The sequence below is a fragment of the Silurus meridionalis genome, chromosome 5, assembly GCF_014805685.1.
Source record: "Silurus meridionalis isolate SWU-2019-XX chromosome 5, ASM1480568v1, whole genome shotgun sequence".
NCBI classification, from domain to species: Eukaryota; Metazoa; Chordata; class Actinopteri; order Siluriformes; family Siluridae; genus Silurus; species Silurus meridionalis.
In genome coordinates, this window is record NC_060888.1 from 3,606,892 (window position 1) to 3,623,193 (window position 16,302).

The window sequence follows — 16,302 nt, forward strand, 5'->3', positions numbered from 1 at the left end:
GTAAAATGCCTGACGCATAGTTTCTATACTTTTTCCACCTTTTGTGTGTTTCTCTGCCGAGGTGTAAACGACACGACACATGCTAGGTGTGGTTGCTACGTTCTTCGTGCGATGTGCAGGTCCTCACCTGAACGTAGTATGCACCCTTGTCTTGGGCGTACATCATCAGGAAGCTGTAGTCTAGGTTTTGTTTAGTCCTCCACCTGATACACAAACACACTTCTTATCAATATTTATTTTCTATCTATCTATCTATCTATCTATCTATCTATCTATCTATCTATCTATCTATCTATCTATCTATCTATCTATCTATCTATCTATCTATCTATCTATATTTATATAGTTGAATGAAGGAGGAAAAAAAGAAAAAGAAGAAAAAAATGCAAGTTCATACTTCACTCTTTCACTCGAGTCTCCAAAGGTTTCCTTCAAGTTTGACAAGTTTGGATAGTAGGCAGGAGACGGGGAGATTACTTCAATCAGTCCTGACTTTACATCCTCTGGAAAACTGCACACACACACACACACACACACACACACACACACACACACACACACACACACACACACAATGACACTTATATAAATAAACCATATATTTACAATTCCTGACATAACAGGAACTCTGTCCTAATGATTTATTCTTAGCACTTATTTAATAGTGTGTGTGTGTGGTGTGTGTGTGTGTGTGTGTGTGTGTGTGTGTGTCTCAGGGTATAGCGATGTTGCTGTTGTGAGAACCGATCATCCAGCCACAGTATTGCTGTGGTCAGAATGTGACACCGATAAAGGCGAGGCCATGAACACACACACACACACACACACACACACACACACACACACACACACACACACACACACACACACACACACACACACACACACACTTTGCATGCAACATGATGAGCCTTAAATTATACACCTACACAATAAGCCATCAAGAAATGTTGTGCAACATGTGAAGAAGGTGTTGAAAAACCGCTAAATGCTGCTGCTCCTGTTCAACTCATAGCCAGGAATCCGAATGGTTTATTTGTTTCTTTTTTTTTTGTCTTTCTTTCTGCCTCCACCCATCATTCAGGTCTTTAATACAATACAACAGCTACTGATAAAGAAGCATGAAGGCTAACATGGAGCTGACTAGAGTCACACTAGAGTTTCAGAATGCAAACTTTTTTGTTTACCCACCGCAAATAAGTTTAGCAACCTGCTACGACAATGTTGATTTCTGTGCTTCCTTCATCTTGCATAAAGTAAAGTTTACGCTGCGACGTATCATGCCTTCACGTGATAAGTTGATTCACCAAACTGGAACTTTAGAACATGCAAACATTCTCCTCACTTCTTCTGCTTATACATTTACGCCATTCGGTAGACACCTCTATCCAGAACGACACGACATAACGGTGCTGGGATTTGAACTTGTGACCTTCTGATGTATAGTCCAGTGCCTTATCCATTGAGATACCACCTCCTTATAAATGTCAAATGGAGCCAATGAAGAAGGGGGAAAGTTTTCCAGGGGAAAGCGCTACAATTATCTGCCCTGTTCTACATACATTAGCTAACAGACACCAATGATGTTTTACATTTTCTTTCTTATTGCCTTTTTATATAATACAAAAAAAGTAATTTTATATTGAGGAAACATTTACTGTATTTTAATGTGTAATATTTTACTTTTCACCCCACAGCATTTCAGAAAAACCTGTGATTCACTGCTAATCTAAAGTGAAAACGTATGTGTCTAAAGAAAACTCTCTCCATAGTAGAATTGGCGGCCATACGGTATGTAGGCTTTACATTGAATGGAGTGAAGGATCTCCTTCTATAGAGCTTCAACCATATAAAACAGCTTTGAGGTGAGATGGAACACTGACTGCACCCAGACTTCCTCATTTCTTTACATATATCAGTACCAGTGAAGCTAAGACTTTACTAGCTTTTACTTTTTAGCATCGCAATCCACATTTAGTCCCACTTTGATCTTATAATTCCCTCCACTCTTCAGGGAAGAACTTCAACTAGACTTTGGAGTGGACATTTGTTATTAAAAACGAGTACTGATATAGGTGAGGTAAGTCAGTGTGACAATGGTGTTCAGTAGGGTTGAGGATTAGCGCTCTATAGCAGACCACTCAAGAGCTTCATGGAGCTCACTTTGTGCACAGAAGCACTGTCATGCTGGAACAGGTTTGGGTTGCCAAGCTCAAATGAAAGCTAAAAAACGTCCTACACAATTGTGTGCCTCCAGCAGGAACGGTCAGGTGTCCCAATACTTTTGCCTATATAGTGTAAGTACAGCAATGGTCTACTTCATCCATCACTGCAGTTGAGTAGACACAATAGTTTACATATATGATCATTTTTAAAATGAGATTATGGATGAGTCATATGACACGAAAAACTAATTTGTCCTATGTTGTTTACAATATTTACTAAATTCATCCATTAAAATATATAAGGCTTTAAAACACAGACCACATAAAACAAATTTGTCTCCCGCCCCAAACACGGCCCTCCAACTGCAAGTATATTTCATATCAGTAAAAAACATTGCACTTATAAGTCAGTTTGTCTGCTCTGATAAGAAATATTATGCTTTTACATAAAAACCATGATAAAAAAAAACACGCCGGTTGTGGTTTATAATATCCTGTGCATCACAGAATTCGTTTTCTGAAAACATTGCAAGCGTGAATGTGTGCAGCTGCAGAAAAATAATACATTGCCTACAAAACATTTGATTGTAGCAAAAGTATTATATTATTACTAGCAACACAATTATAATTTAAATAAAGGGAATTAAAAAGACTTACTTCTCTTGAATGGTCTTTGCAACACTCTTTACAAATTCCTTGTCTGTCTGTGAGGGAGGAGAAAAACACACAATATTGTAAATGTAAATATTAATTCACTACATAAAATGGTCACACAAACATACCATATAAATATACAGCATATAGCAATGAGTAACGGCTCTGTTCGGATTCTAGACGGGGAGATGAAACCTGTTCTGAAACCTGTTTTAAAACTTGTTCTGAAAAAGAAAAGCTTCTAAAAATAGCAAACCTCAGCAAAAAACTTTTTTTGGGGGGAATGAAAATAGCTTTTATGCACTGATGTGCACTGGATATAAAACAGAAGGAACGGATGTTGTTGTTTTTTTTTGCAGAAGGAAAAAGGTCACAGATGTGGACAGAAAGTTGTGAGTTTCTGCAAACTAGTTCTGTCCTACCCTCAGATAAGACCATCAGATTTATTTATATGTGATTGCAGTGTGATTATATGTAATTGTGATATTTTACATATATATATATATATATATATATATATATATATATATATATATATATATATATATATATATATAATATAAATTTAATTAAAAGATTTGTATTTTTTATAAAATATTTTATTTTATATATAATTTTATATATAATATTTTTTTTATTATATACAGTACAGACCAAAAGTTTGGACACACCTTCTCATTCAAAGAGTTTTCTTTATTTTCATGACTATGAAAATTGTAGATTCACACTGAAGGCATTAAAACTATGAATTAACACATGTGGAATTATATACATAACAAAAAAGTGAACTGAAAATATGTCATATTCTAGGTTCTTCAAAGTAGCCACCTTTTGCTTAGATTACTGCTTTGCACACTCTTGCCATTCTCTTGATGCCTACTTTGAAGAACCTACAATATGTGTTAATTCATAGTTTTGATGCCTTCAGTGTGAATCTACAATTTTCATAGTCATGAAAATAAAGAAAACTCTTTGAATGAGAAGGTGTGTCCAAACTTTTGGTCTGTACTGTATATATAAAATATATAAACTTTTGGTCTGTACTGTATATATAATATATATAAACTTTTGGTCTGTACTGTATATATAAAATATATAAACTTTTGGTCTGTACTGTATATATAATATATATAAACTTTTGGTCTGTACTGTATATATAATATATATAAACTTTTGGTCTGTACTGTATATATAATATATATAAACTTTTGGTCTGTACTGTGTATATAATATATATACAGTACAGACCAAAAGTTTGGAAAGGATGTGTGTCCAAACTTTTGGTCTGTACTGTATACACAGTGAACTCCAGTGTACGAGTGCCTTGTAGCACGAGAATATCGGTCTATGAGCGTTTTTACTAATAAAAATCTTTGTAAGAATACGAGCATATTTCGGGAAAACGCATTTCTTTTGACTCGTTTGTTTTCAGTCACGCATTCTGCTCGCCCCCACGTTTCAAACTCACTCGCTTCATAGACATTTACATTTACATTTGCGGCATTTAGCAGACGCCCTTATCCAGAGCGACGTACTTTAAATCTCTAGTAATGAATAAATCTACACTGGTACGCAAGATTACAAACTTAATATAAATTTAACTCGAATTCTACAAACTTGGAAAGTGCTAATTTAGCACTAGACATTGATCTGAGTGCGTTCTAGTCATTCTCTTGTGTGAATATTGTTCTTTTTGTCTGTTTGTATAGTGTCTTTGTTTTTTTTCACTATAAATTTAGCATCATGGGTCCCAAGAAGTGTAGTGATGGCATTGGAAAGAAGGTTGTAAAAAGAATAACCATTGAAATGAAGAAAGAAATTGTAGAAAAGCATGAAGGTGGCGTACACACATGAGATCTTTGTCTGAAATATCCAGTCTAGTTCAACAGTAAGTACAATCATGAAGAACATTAGATTTAGGCATGAAGCATTTTTTAAGTAAGCGATCGTCTGAGGTCTGGGAACCGATTCATTGCTTTTACATTATTTTTAGGGTTAAAATTAACATGAGCATATGGAAACACTAGCGTTTTTTTAGGAACTAATTCATCTCGAACACTGGGGTTTTACTGTATATATATTTATATATATGATTTACTACAGTAAAAAACATTTTGTAAATTAAGCAGATTCTTGTGATTATTAAGATGTATTTTTATCATTTCTGGAACTTTAAAAATCACTAAAGGTGTCAGCACTTTCTGTTAGCTGCTTTCCGGTTTTCTTATTAACGTGACGCATTGTTTTTTTGGTGGTTTTCAGTTTTTAAAAAGAGCTGAATAAGAGAAAAATGTTTAGAGCTGCTCTAACATCAGTAATCAGAAATGGATGAAATGTCATTCTTTGTTCATCTTTAAAAAAAAAAAATTGTTTTCTGTGGAGTACAAAAAGAAATCAAATGGTTCAGGAAGCACATTTACTGTAAATGCTAGAACTTTATGGTGGGAGGAATAACAGGGGCGTCAATATTTGCCCACAGCGCATGCTTTACTTACACTTACGTGTATAGAGCACATCTATAGTCTATAGTAGAGGAAGTCAAGAAATAATCTAAATATGGTGTGCGAAGGCAGCGAGAGAAGTGTGTGGCGTTTCAAAATTATCGTATATTATAGTGTTTTCATTCTACTTTAGGTTACGTTCAGAAAGTGCATTACAACTTTTTTGTTTTGTCTTTCATGCTTTCACAACTTCATATATGCATTTAATCCCACAAAAGCAGAAGTAAACTCCCCAGAGAAACCTCCGAGGAACACCAGAGAAACCTCAGAGGAACATCACCCAGAGGGCCCCCAGAGAAACCCTAGAAGAACACCAACCGTCAATTACCTCTGCCACAAAGACGATGATGACAATGTCCGACTTCTGCTCAGGCGTGAGGTCGAAAAGCAGAGAGCTCACCGTGTTCACGAGATAACTCTGTTTCTGTCTGCGCACAGTGGGAATCCCGAACACTAGAGACACTACGAAAACACACACACACACACACACACACACACACACACACACACACACACACACACATTAGATCCTGTTCACCACAGCTTGACGGTTCCTATTTAACCACTGGAGCTACAATCCAGAGGAGAAACAGCAACATGAACTTAAACTGAATTCCTGTTAGACTCTTTTACCTACAATTTGAGTACAGTTTAATGATCAAACGAGATTCACGTGAGTACCGTGATACAGGAAAAAAGTCACTTTCATGTGGGATGCAGTCAAATATGTGCAATTTGATCCCGGAGAGTTCGTTTTTATTAGTAAGATACTCGACCGTTATTGTATACAATGCTACAAAATGAATTTTGGCAGCTCTCAGAGAGCAACAAGGACGTTTACGCATTTAAACATCGGCGTGAATTTAAAGTGAGTTCGAGATTAACTCAAGAAATGTTAAAAATGAAGAATTAGGAATAAATAGGCAGAATACACTAAAAGATTTGCAAGATAATATACATAAGTGTGGTTTTAAGAGGTTTCGAGTCTAGTTTTTAAACATGCCAACAGGTGGCAGCACAAGGCCTCACACACAGTCACAGGGAGCACCGATTTTTATAAGCCAGTGTGGCAAAAGACATTATCCTGTGTACACCGAGATCTATGCAACCAGTGGCATTCTAAGCACGTGCCATACCACTTCTGCTATTCTGAACATGTGAGCACCCTGTCACCGAGCTCTCCTCACACGCTACTCCTCACTACTCGCCAGATTTGGCTCCAAAGCAAAGGTCGCTGTTTTTGACACCCTTTCCAAAATCCAGTGGTGTCAGGAAATCTGGGGTGCTGAATTGCTGTGCAAGGGGACTATTTTGTAGGTGACGGTGTGAAAACGTAGACAAATAAAAGACGTTTTTTGTAAACAGAGCTAGTCTCGTTTTATAAAACCATTATAGATATATTAAAGTAAAAATGTGAAAGTGCATGCAGCAGCTACAGTAAATGAAGCTTAGTGAAAAATAGTTTTATACTGTAATAAAAATGCTGCTGGCTTTTGTTTGCAGTCGTTTAGCATATACTGTATGTCCGGGTTTGTGCTGATTAATGTGCTAATGACGTCCAATTCAATTCAGAACTTCTTCTCAGTCAATGTTTACATAAACTTTATTTGTAACTTTATTATGAAGGCCAATATTTGCATGCCACAAATTACCCATAATCATTGTTTTATTGAATTTATGGTTTATGAAGATGAAGGTTATGAAGGTTCATCATTTTCAGGTAGCAGGTGACATCAAGTAAGATCTGAATATTTACATGTTGGAATTTGCATGTAGTTTTGGAACGTGAGTAAAGATTTCTCATTGCATGCATTAGAATTTTGTACATTGCAAACATTAAGTGAAGAAGCTCCAACAGAAGATGCTGAGACAAAAATAAACTGACCTCTGCTGCGACTTTGCCCCAGGTAAACCCTTGGCTGAAGGCTATCGTGGTTCTGTTTGAGGTGGGGCAGGTACAGGAGTGCAGGCGATTTTGGAGACAAAAATGGTCTAGCTGAAAAGGAAACAGAGACAGAGAGTAAGTGAGAGAGTGAGTGAGTGATTATGTGAGTGACTGAATGAATGAGTAGGTGAAAGAATGTGTGAGTGAGTGAGTGAGTGAGTGAGTGAGTGAATGCATGTGTGAATATATGAGTGAACGAGTGAATGAATGAGTAAATGGGAAATTGAGTGAGTGAGTGAAAGGGTAAGTAATTGAGAGAATGCATGAGTGAATGAAGGAATAAATGAGTGATTAGGTGAAAGAATGAGTGAAAAGTAAATGAGTATGCGAGTGTGTGAATAAAAGAGTGATAAGTGAGTGAGTGAGTGAGTGAGTGAGTGGGTAAAATGTGTGTAAATGTGTGTAAATGAATGAGTGAATAAAATAATAAGTGAGTGAATTAGTATGAATGAATGAATGCAGCGAATGAATGAATAAGTGATAAGTGAGTGGGTGAGTGTGTAAATAAATGAGTGAGTGAATGAGTAAGTGACTGGGTGAGTAAGTGAGTAAATTAATGATTGAATAAATGAATGAGTGAGTTATTAAGTGAATGCATGAGTGATAAGTGAGTGAGTGGGTGAATGAATGAGTGATAAGTGAGTGAGTGAGTGAATGAGTAAGTGACTGGGTGAGTAAGTGAGTGATTGAATGAGTGAAAGAAGGAATGAATGAGTGGGTGATAAATGAGTGAGTGAATGAGTGATAAGTGAGCGAGTGGGTGAATGAATGAGTGAGTGACTGGTTGAGTAAGTGAGTGATTGAATGAGTGAAAGAAGGAATGAATGAGTGGGTGATAAATGAGTGAGTGGGTGAATGAATGAGTGAGTGACTGGGTGAGTAAGTGAGTGAATAAATGAGTGAAAGAAGGAATAAATGAGTGAGTGGGTGAATGAATGAGTGAGTGACTGGGTGAGTAAGTGAGTGATTGAATGAGTGAAAGAAGGAATGAATGAGTGAGTTATTAAGTGAATTAATGTGAGTGGTTGAGTAGGTGATTAAGTGCGTGAATAAACGAGTGATAAGTGAACAAATGGGTGAGTGAGGGAATGAGTGAGTGATTGGGTGAATTAATGTGATTTTGTATTGTATTATTGTATTAAGTAAGTGAATGAGTGGTTGAACGAGTGAGTGAGTGAATGATTGAGGGAGTGAATGCATGAGTGAACATGATATGAACATGATTGAGTAAAGGAGTAAATAAGTGAATGAGTGTCTGAATGAATAAGTGATTAAACGAGTGAATGAGTGATTAAGTGAGTGAGTGAGTGAGTAAGAGAGTGAATTAGTGAGCTGTACTCCCGAAACAGAACTAACCTGTGTAGTTCACTAAGATATTCCTTGAGGAGTTGCTGACAGTAGCATTGGTGCTGTTTAGGTACTTGAGTTTCTCCAGCATTCGAGACAGCCTGTATGAAAGTTCCTCCCCACGCTGCTCCGCTCTTATTAGCCTCCAGTAAACATTGTGGAATTGGTCAGGAGTGTAACCTAGACCATAAAACCAAAAGACATTAAGTTCTTTTGAATGCAAAAGTCTCACAGTATTACATTTAACAACAGTTCCTCCTCTTCTTCCCTTTTAGGACAGAGTTTAGGGAAGTGTCGATATTTACTGTACTGTTACAGTGTTACTGTTAAAAGCACTGCATCCTCACACAGCTGGAAATAACACAGTGCAGCAATAGGACATTAGGACACATGAGACACATATTTCAGCTTAAGAGTTAATTTATTTTAGTAATCTTTAGCTTTCTGGAAGTTCATACTACATCATATTAAATCTTAATCTCTTTGATTCTTAAAATGTCATTTCAGGCTGGGTTTAAGGACACACACAAACGCTCCAGTGACTAGAGGAAGTCTTGTTTTCTTTAGATTGTCCCCAGAGAGAACATGTGGGTGACCACCAGTGCTTGAAGTGACTCAAGTCTTATGGGGGGGTCCCCAGTTGTCAGGGTGGGTGTGGGGGGTTCTTTCTGTCAGATTCAGATATTTACAATGTAACACAAAACATTGTGAAAGTGTTTAAGAGCCTGTTTAAGGACATTTTTATTAGTTAAAACATCAAAAGGATGGCAAAGTATCAGGCGATATCAGGGAAAGACATACATGTTAATGTGTAACTTTTCCACCTGGAACAGAACATAGAGGTCTGTCTGGTTTTGTCTGTGCTTTCCTTCCTGCAGTTAAGCAGAAATCTTTTGAGCGCAAACTCAAATATCTACTGGGTTTTTGGCTAATTCTTCTAATACTTTCCTCAAAATTATTTTAGTAAAAAATATATTATATATAGTATAATATATTTTTTACTAAAATAATTTTGGGGACGCCCTAAGTCTATTTTTTTACTTGTCATTGGGGGGTCCTCGATCCCCCCCACCCCCGGCTCAATTCGAGCACTGGTGACCACTGATAAGCATAATAAAAAAAATTTTTGTTATCGATTGCCACCACCAGCCGGCTCTTCCCTATCACACAACGGCTGCCAGTCATGGAAAATAAAAGGCTGACACATGCTTTCTTTTAGAGACTCCAAGCCAACCACGATATCATTACGACTACAATTTCATATACATGAGTATAAAATCCCTCCCAGTCCGACAGTACGGCCAATACCGGCTTAATCATGTCCAATCCATGGATGGCTTTGGTATCATCAGGATTCAAACTAGCGACCTCCCGACAATACCAGTAATCCATTTTGATTCACATCAGTATACTAGAGAAAAACATGTGCTGTGTCTCAGGCCTGAGAGTTATACATACATCTGTAGGCCTGAAAACAAAATAAAACGCTAAAAAAAGGTACATCCTGCTTGTGTAGGGGTATTTGATTATGCAAATTTAACACAAATTTCTGTTTTTAAATAGTAAAACGAGTAAAAAAAAAAAAAATTTTCAAAAAATAAATAGTGAAATAAAATACTGATACCAGAAAAATCAAATTAAGTACAGTAACGAAATATTTGTACTTCATTACTTCCCACCTCTGGCCAAAAATATTATACAGATGTTATTATAAATGATAATTATACATTATACGGACAAAAGTTTGTGGACAGCTGTCTATAAAAGTTATATGTTCTTTTTGAACATCCCATTTAACATTCAGTCCACATTTGCTGGTATAATAAGCTTTACTCTTCCAATAAACCTTGGACATTTGTAAAGTCAGTTACTGGTTTAGGTGATATGAGGAGGCCTGTGGTGCACACAGTGATCCAATTCATCCCAAAGATGTTCAACAGGTTTTGAATTCAGAGCTCTATAGCAGGAGATCGTCCACACTAACCCATATAAAGCATGTGTTTAAGGAGCTGATTTGGTGCACAGGGATAGTGTTATGCTGAAACAGGTTTAGGACTTCTAGTTCAAATGAATGGGAAAATGATATGCTACCACATCTAAAGACATCCTATAGAAGTCAAGTGTCCAAATACTTTTGTCCATATAGTGTACGTGTGCTACATTTGAAACGAGTGCACTCATTAATAAAAAATGTGTTGAAAAAACACCACAGATTGTAAAATGTGCATAACGATGAAGAAGATGGAAAGTGTTTCCTTATGCACCTATGTGCATATAAAAGATATAAATAGACATAGAAAAGATCATAAATAGTATCATAAAAGAAACCGCAAAAATATTTGCTTGATGTTAGTTCACAAGGACAGGAAGGCGTATCTATCTTTATAACTACAGCTATAAACATGCTTTATGAAGTTCAGCACAATCAAACAGCATGAAGTACAAATCTGACTCAATTCAAATGACTCATGTTTCAACCTTTTAATTGAACATGGAAGACATGCTTTAAGAAGGTTCTCTGTTCTGCCACTTAGGTAGGGGAATGAACTTAGTCTTGATGTTGGAATAGCTGAGTCACTTGCCATCTTCAAATGACGCCTACATTTACATTAATGACATTTGGCAAACGCCCTTATCCAGAGCGATCTCATTTATACACATGAGCAGTTGAGAGTGAAGGATGTTAAGTCCCCATGTTTACCCCATGTTGAGTTAAGGCCCTATGTTGGATCATGCTGGGATTTAAACTCATGACCTTCCAATCAGAAATCCTATCGCTTCTGGAAAAAAAACAAATAAAATAAAAAATAAAAAATAAAAATAATTTTATTTTCTCTCCCAACAGAGTTTTCAGACTGATGGTATTCTTAGTCTGTGTCCTAATAAACCAGAATAAGAATGTTTCCATTGATAGAGCCTTCAAAAGTCACTCTGGATAAGGACTTCTGACAAATGGCATCAACGTAAATGGGTAAAACACTTGCACAAAATGTCAAGCCATTCCTCCCACCCAGAGATCAGGACCAATTCTCATCTACGAATAACTGTGGCATGGTTGGGATTCAAACTCATGACTTCCTGGTGATAGACAGACTGCTTTTCATGCTTTTTTACCAACTTCATTAAAACATTGAATTTACTGAGTAAATTATAATTTTTTTTTTTTTTTACAGCTGTTTGGTTTTATTCTTACCCAACATGACCGTCTCAAAATTATAAAACGGAATGATTAATAAATATTATTAATTATTTTAATGTATTTCTTTTTGCCTATTTGCCAGAACTGACATTGATAGAGTTAAATGGGACAACAAGACTGTATTTTCATGAAATACCAAAGTCGAAGGACATTTCCTGAAACCTGTATAACTAACCTGTCAGGCTAGAATTGAACGAATCAGTTATCACTTCCTCATTGTGCGTTAACGCAGAAACACAGAGCAGTCTGTGAACAGTACTTTTAAAAGAGGAAATAAAACAGGATATAACTCGCCACATAAACGTTAAATAACAGTAAATGTAACTATACAATTGTTTTTTATTTAAAAAATGTAAAAGAAAAAATTCCAATAAATTCCTCCCAAGTTTTAGGCTATTGGTATCAGAAGTTTGCAACCGAGTGAAGCAGTGTTGATTTAGTCACTGAAGTGAAGAAAAGAGTGCAGGCAGGGTGGAGTGGGTGGAGAAGATTGATAGCAGGAGTGATTTGTGATAGAAGAGTATCTGTGAGAGTGAAAGGGAAAGTTTATAGGACTGTGGTGAGACCTGAGATGTTGTATGGTTTAGAGACAGTGGCATTAAGTAAAAGACAGGAGGTGGAGCTAGAGGTAGCAGAGCTGAAGATGTTGAGGTTTTCGTTGGGAGTGATGACGATGGACAGGATTAAAAATGAGTTTATTAGAGGGACAGCGCATGTATGATTTTTTGGAGACAAGTTGAGGGAGGTGAGATTGATATGGTTTGGACATGTGCAGAGGAGAACATGGGGTATATCAGTAGGAGAATGCTGAGGATGGATGAGGAGGGGGGTATGGAGACAGATGATCCGCAATCAATGAGAAGAAGTGAGGACCTCTTCGTTTATTTTGAAGCATCTTGGATGAACCTCCTAGTGAAGAAAAATTTCAAAAGCTTCATAGATGACAAATGTGAAGAATTTAAAATAGTTTTGATTAAATACTCTTCTGTTATTGTAGGGAAGAAAATGTCACGACCTTCTGTAAGCGTCTCCTAACATCTGACGGGTAACACAGTATAAGCTTACATATACATTTATTTGCATGTGGTGAAGCTGAAGAGAAGAATTTGTCAGACAAAAAAAAACAGGACATAATGTGTGGCATTAAAGCTTAGTAAACTCAAATTAGTAAACTCAAATTAGTAAACTCAAATTAGTAAATTCAAATTTGCTATCAGAACGTCAAACAAGCAGACAGAAATATATAATTAAATCATTCATTACCACAGTAAATATTCTCATGGGCTACCTGGGATCATCCTCTTCCTAATTTAAGCAGTGGTGGACAAAGTACACAAACCATGTACTTGAGTTAAAGTAGAGATACAGTAGGTAAAATATTACTCCAGTTAAAGTGTCCCTTTAAACTTTTACTTGAGTAAAAGTACAAAAGCTTTCGCCTTCAGATTGACTTAAGTATCCAAAGTACTATGATTTACTACGTTCCTATTATTATTTTTTCTTTACTTAATCATCTCAGTTTATGTGAAAAGACTGTAATGTGACTTTCGGCACACTGATCTATTAATAGAATGATATTAATGACTCAAACACTCATTGATATCTAATAAAATTATTATGAGCCCCAAACCTTCTTTTTAACTACTTAAACAAAATCATGCAAATAAGGTCACGGGTGTTGTGACGAGTTCGGGTCAGGAGGTTCTTTCGTCGTTTATTCCTTTAAAAATGTTCTGTTTGCTGTTGAACTGATGCTGAACTGTATGTTGGTGATCAGTAGATACACCAAGCACCAATCAAAACAATTTCAAAACAGAGCGTGCTCTCGACCCTGATTGGTGGATTACTGCGTGTTTGAGCAGTTAAGTTTTTATCCTTACAAATAAAAAGGAACGACTGATTTCACAAAATGTACTTAAGTACTAAGTAAGATTTTATTTTGAAATGTAGTGACACACAGATCTGTGGTTCACCTGTGGGCTCTGGGTTCCACCTACACATGGAGTAAATGATGTGTCAGTGTTTCCAGTCGAGACTTTTGAAATCCAGAAATTGCTTCACAATGAGAGTTAAAGGTTTTTTTCTACTTAACAGATCTTGTGTTGCAAGGCTTGTTACTCTCCCCCATGCAGACGACTTTTCATTGCATAACGAACGTTTCTGTCCTGGACACGCCTTCTTAATAAGAATGGACAGACTGGTTTGATTATGGGATTATGGGAGAGCTACGGTCACTCACATAACCAGTCTTTACAACCGTGATAAGTGCTAAGTATCGCATAAAGCCAGACCTTGAAAATAAGACCATTTGCAGTGGGCACAGACTCGCCTGAACTGGACAGTTGTAGTTTGTAACAATATCGCATGTTCAGTGTTTGCAAGCCACAATATTATACGCTATCTAATGTGTTGAAGATTCTTCGCCACTGGACAGTAATTAATCCACAAAATAGTGTATTAAACTAGCAAAATATAACATGAGGTTGTCACATGGAATGGCTTTCCAACAATCTTGAGGAGTTCCCAGAAGTGTTATGTGCTTGTTGGCCGTTTTTCCTTCACTCTCTGGTCCAACTCATCCCAAGATTTAGATCAAGTGATTGAAGTCATCTAATGCAGCACTTTATCAATGTCCTTCTTGAACAAATAGCTCTTACATAACCTAGAAGTGTGTTTGGGGTCACTGTCCTCTTGAAAAACTAAAACAAATGATGGTCCCACTAAATGGAAAAAATGCTGTGGTGGCCATGTTGGTTAATTGTCCCTCAATTTTGGCTAAGTGACCAACAGTGATACCAACAAAGCACCTCAACACCATCACACCGCCTTCTCCATGCTTCACAGTGGGAATCACACATTCAGGAACCATCCGTTCACCCTCTGTACATCTAACAAAGACGTGGTAGTTTAAACCAAAAATCTAGAATTTGGACTCATCAGACCAAATTTTCATCAGATCCTTATGTGGCCTAAAGAAGTCTTTATTGTTTGCTGTTGTTCTGAAGTAATTGTTTTCTTAAAACAATTTTAACATGAAGGCCTGATTCATGCAGTTTCCTCTGAACAGTGGATGTTGAAATAAAATATGTCTCCCACTTGAAGCATTTATTTAAATCGAAAGGGTTCTGAGGCTGGTAATTTTAACCTCTGCAACAGACGTAGCTCTTGGGCTTCTTTTCCTGGGATAGTCCTTATGACATCCTGTTTCATCATAGCGTTAAATGGTTTTGGAGACCGCATAAAGTTCTTGAGATTTTTCAGATTACAGTAGTCAAGTCAAGTCAGGTCAGGTTTATTTCTATATCGCTTTTCACAACAAACATTGTCTCAAAGCAGCTTTACAGAATTTAACAGTTAAGGTGAATGGTGTGCATTAATCCCTGATGAGCAGCCGTGGCAACTGTGGCAAGGAAAAACTCCCTTAGATGTTATGAGGAAGAAACCTTGATAGGAACCAGACTCAAAAGGGGAACCCATCCTCATTTGGGTGACATCAAGAGTGTGATCATAATCTTTCAACAATACAGAACACTGGAGAGTGAGAACTAACATGAGCACTGGAGTGTAAGATTAGGAGTAATGTCCATTCTACAGTCTTATACAGTCATATGAGATTATGGAACCAGGAGCTACTGAGCAACTCATAAAATAATAAAATTAAAATATCATTTGCGATCATCATAGATCCAACACCAGCTTCTCCATGCCAGAGCCATTAAACACTCAAGGAGGTCCAATGTCCAAACTCCACAGGAGGTGGGATCCTGGCACTGATACGTCTCTAGATGGTTCGGGACGTTTGCGGGGTCGACATCTACTTCTTTAAAGGATGTACAGTCTTTTCTCTTGATGTAACTGAGTGTTTACTGTTCCGTCAAATGGATTTGTACATTAAGACATTAAGAAGGCAAAGAAATGTCACAAATGAACTCTACACAAGGTGAACTAAAAACCTTATTATCGATATACAATGGTGAAAAAATTATAAAAATTAAGAAAAACCTGTGAACGAGAAGGTGTGTCCAAACTTTTGACTGATATTGTATGTTATAGCGTCTTGAATAAGTAATTAGACACTATTGTATATAAGGCATTACCTAACAAAAAGTGTTGAATTAATAGATATACTCGAATTTCAAATTACATCAGGTAATGCACATGCAACGTACTCTATAATCTTGTTAAAGACAAACAAGCTCAGTCTGCCAAATTACAAGTAGAAAAACTGGTATGAGCCGGTCAACCTGATAAACCATCACTTTCAGATGCAAAGCTATTTTACAGATTCCATGTGCTGCATCGAAACCGATGAGAAAAAAACGCTTGAAAATTTCTATAAATACGAAAGGACTAGAAATGTATATTTTGTTTCCTTTTATGTAAATAGTTGACAAATATATCCACAGCTGGTTAGACTGACACCGTGTAAATGTGGTAATGGTTTCAAATTAATAAATTATTACTCAATTTGGGATTTCTAAACACACAACG

At 36.7% G+C, this 16,302-nt stretch overlaps 1 protein-coding gene across 1 annotated transcript in view; it reads right to left on the minus strand.

The window, feature by feature from the left end:
- Window positions 1-16,302, minus strand: part of zgc:154054 (Alpha-1,3-mannosyl-glycoprotein 4-beta-N-acetylglucosaminyltransferase B-like) — a 35,132-nt gene that overhangs the window by 17,115 nt on the left and 1,715 nt on the right. Inside the window, exons 2-7 of the mRNA XM_046849460.1 lie at window positions 8,622-8,792; window positions 7,206-7,316; window positions 5,649-5,782; window positions 2,823-2,869; window positions 398-511; window positions 128-203 (exon numbers count right to left, since the gene is read on the minus strand). Of these exons, the coding sequence (XP_046705416.1) occupies window positions 128-203; window positions 398-511; window positions 2,823-2,869; window positions 5,649-5,782; window positions 7,206-7,316; window positions 8,622-8,792 (653 nt within the window). The remainder of the gene's footprint in view (window positions 1-127; window positions 204-397; window positions 512-2,822; window positions 2,870-5,648; window positions 5,783-7,205; window positions 7,317-8,621; window positions 8,793-16,302) is intronic.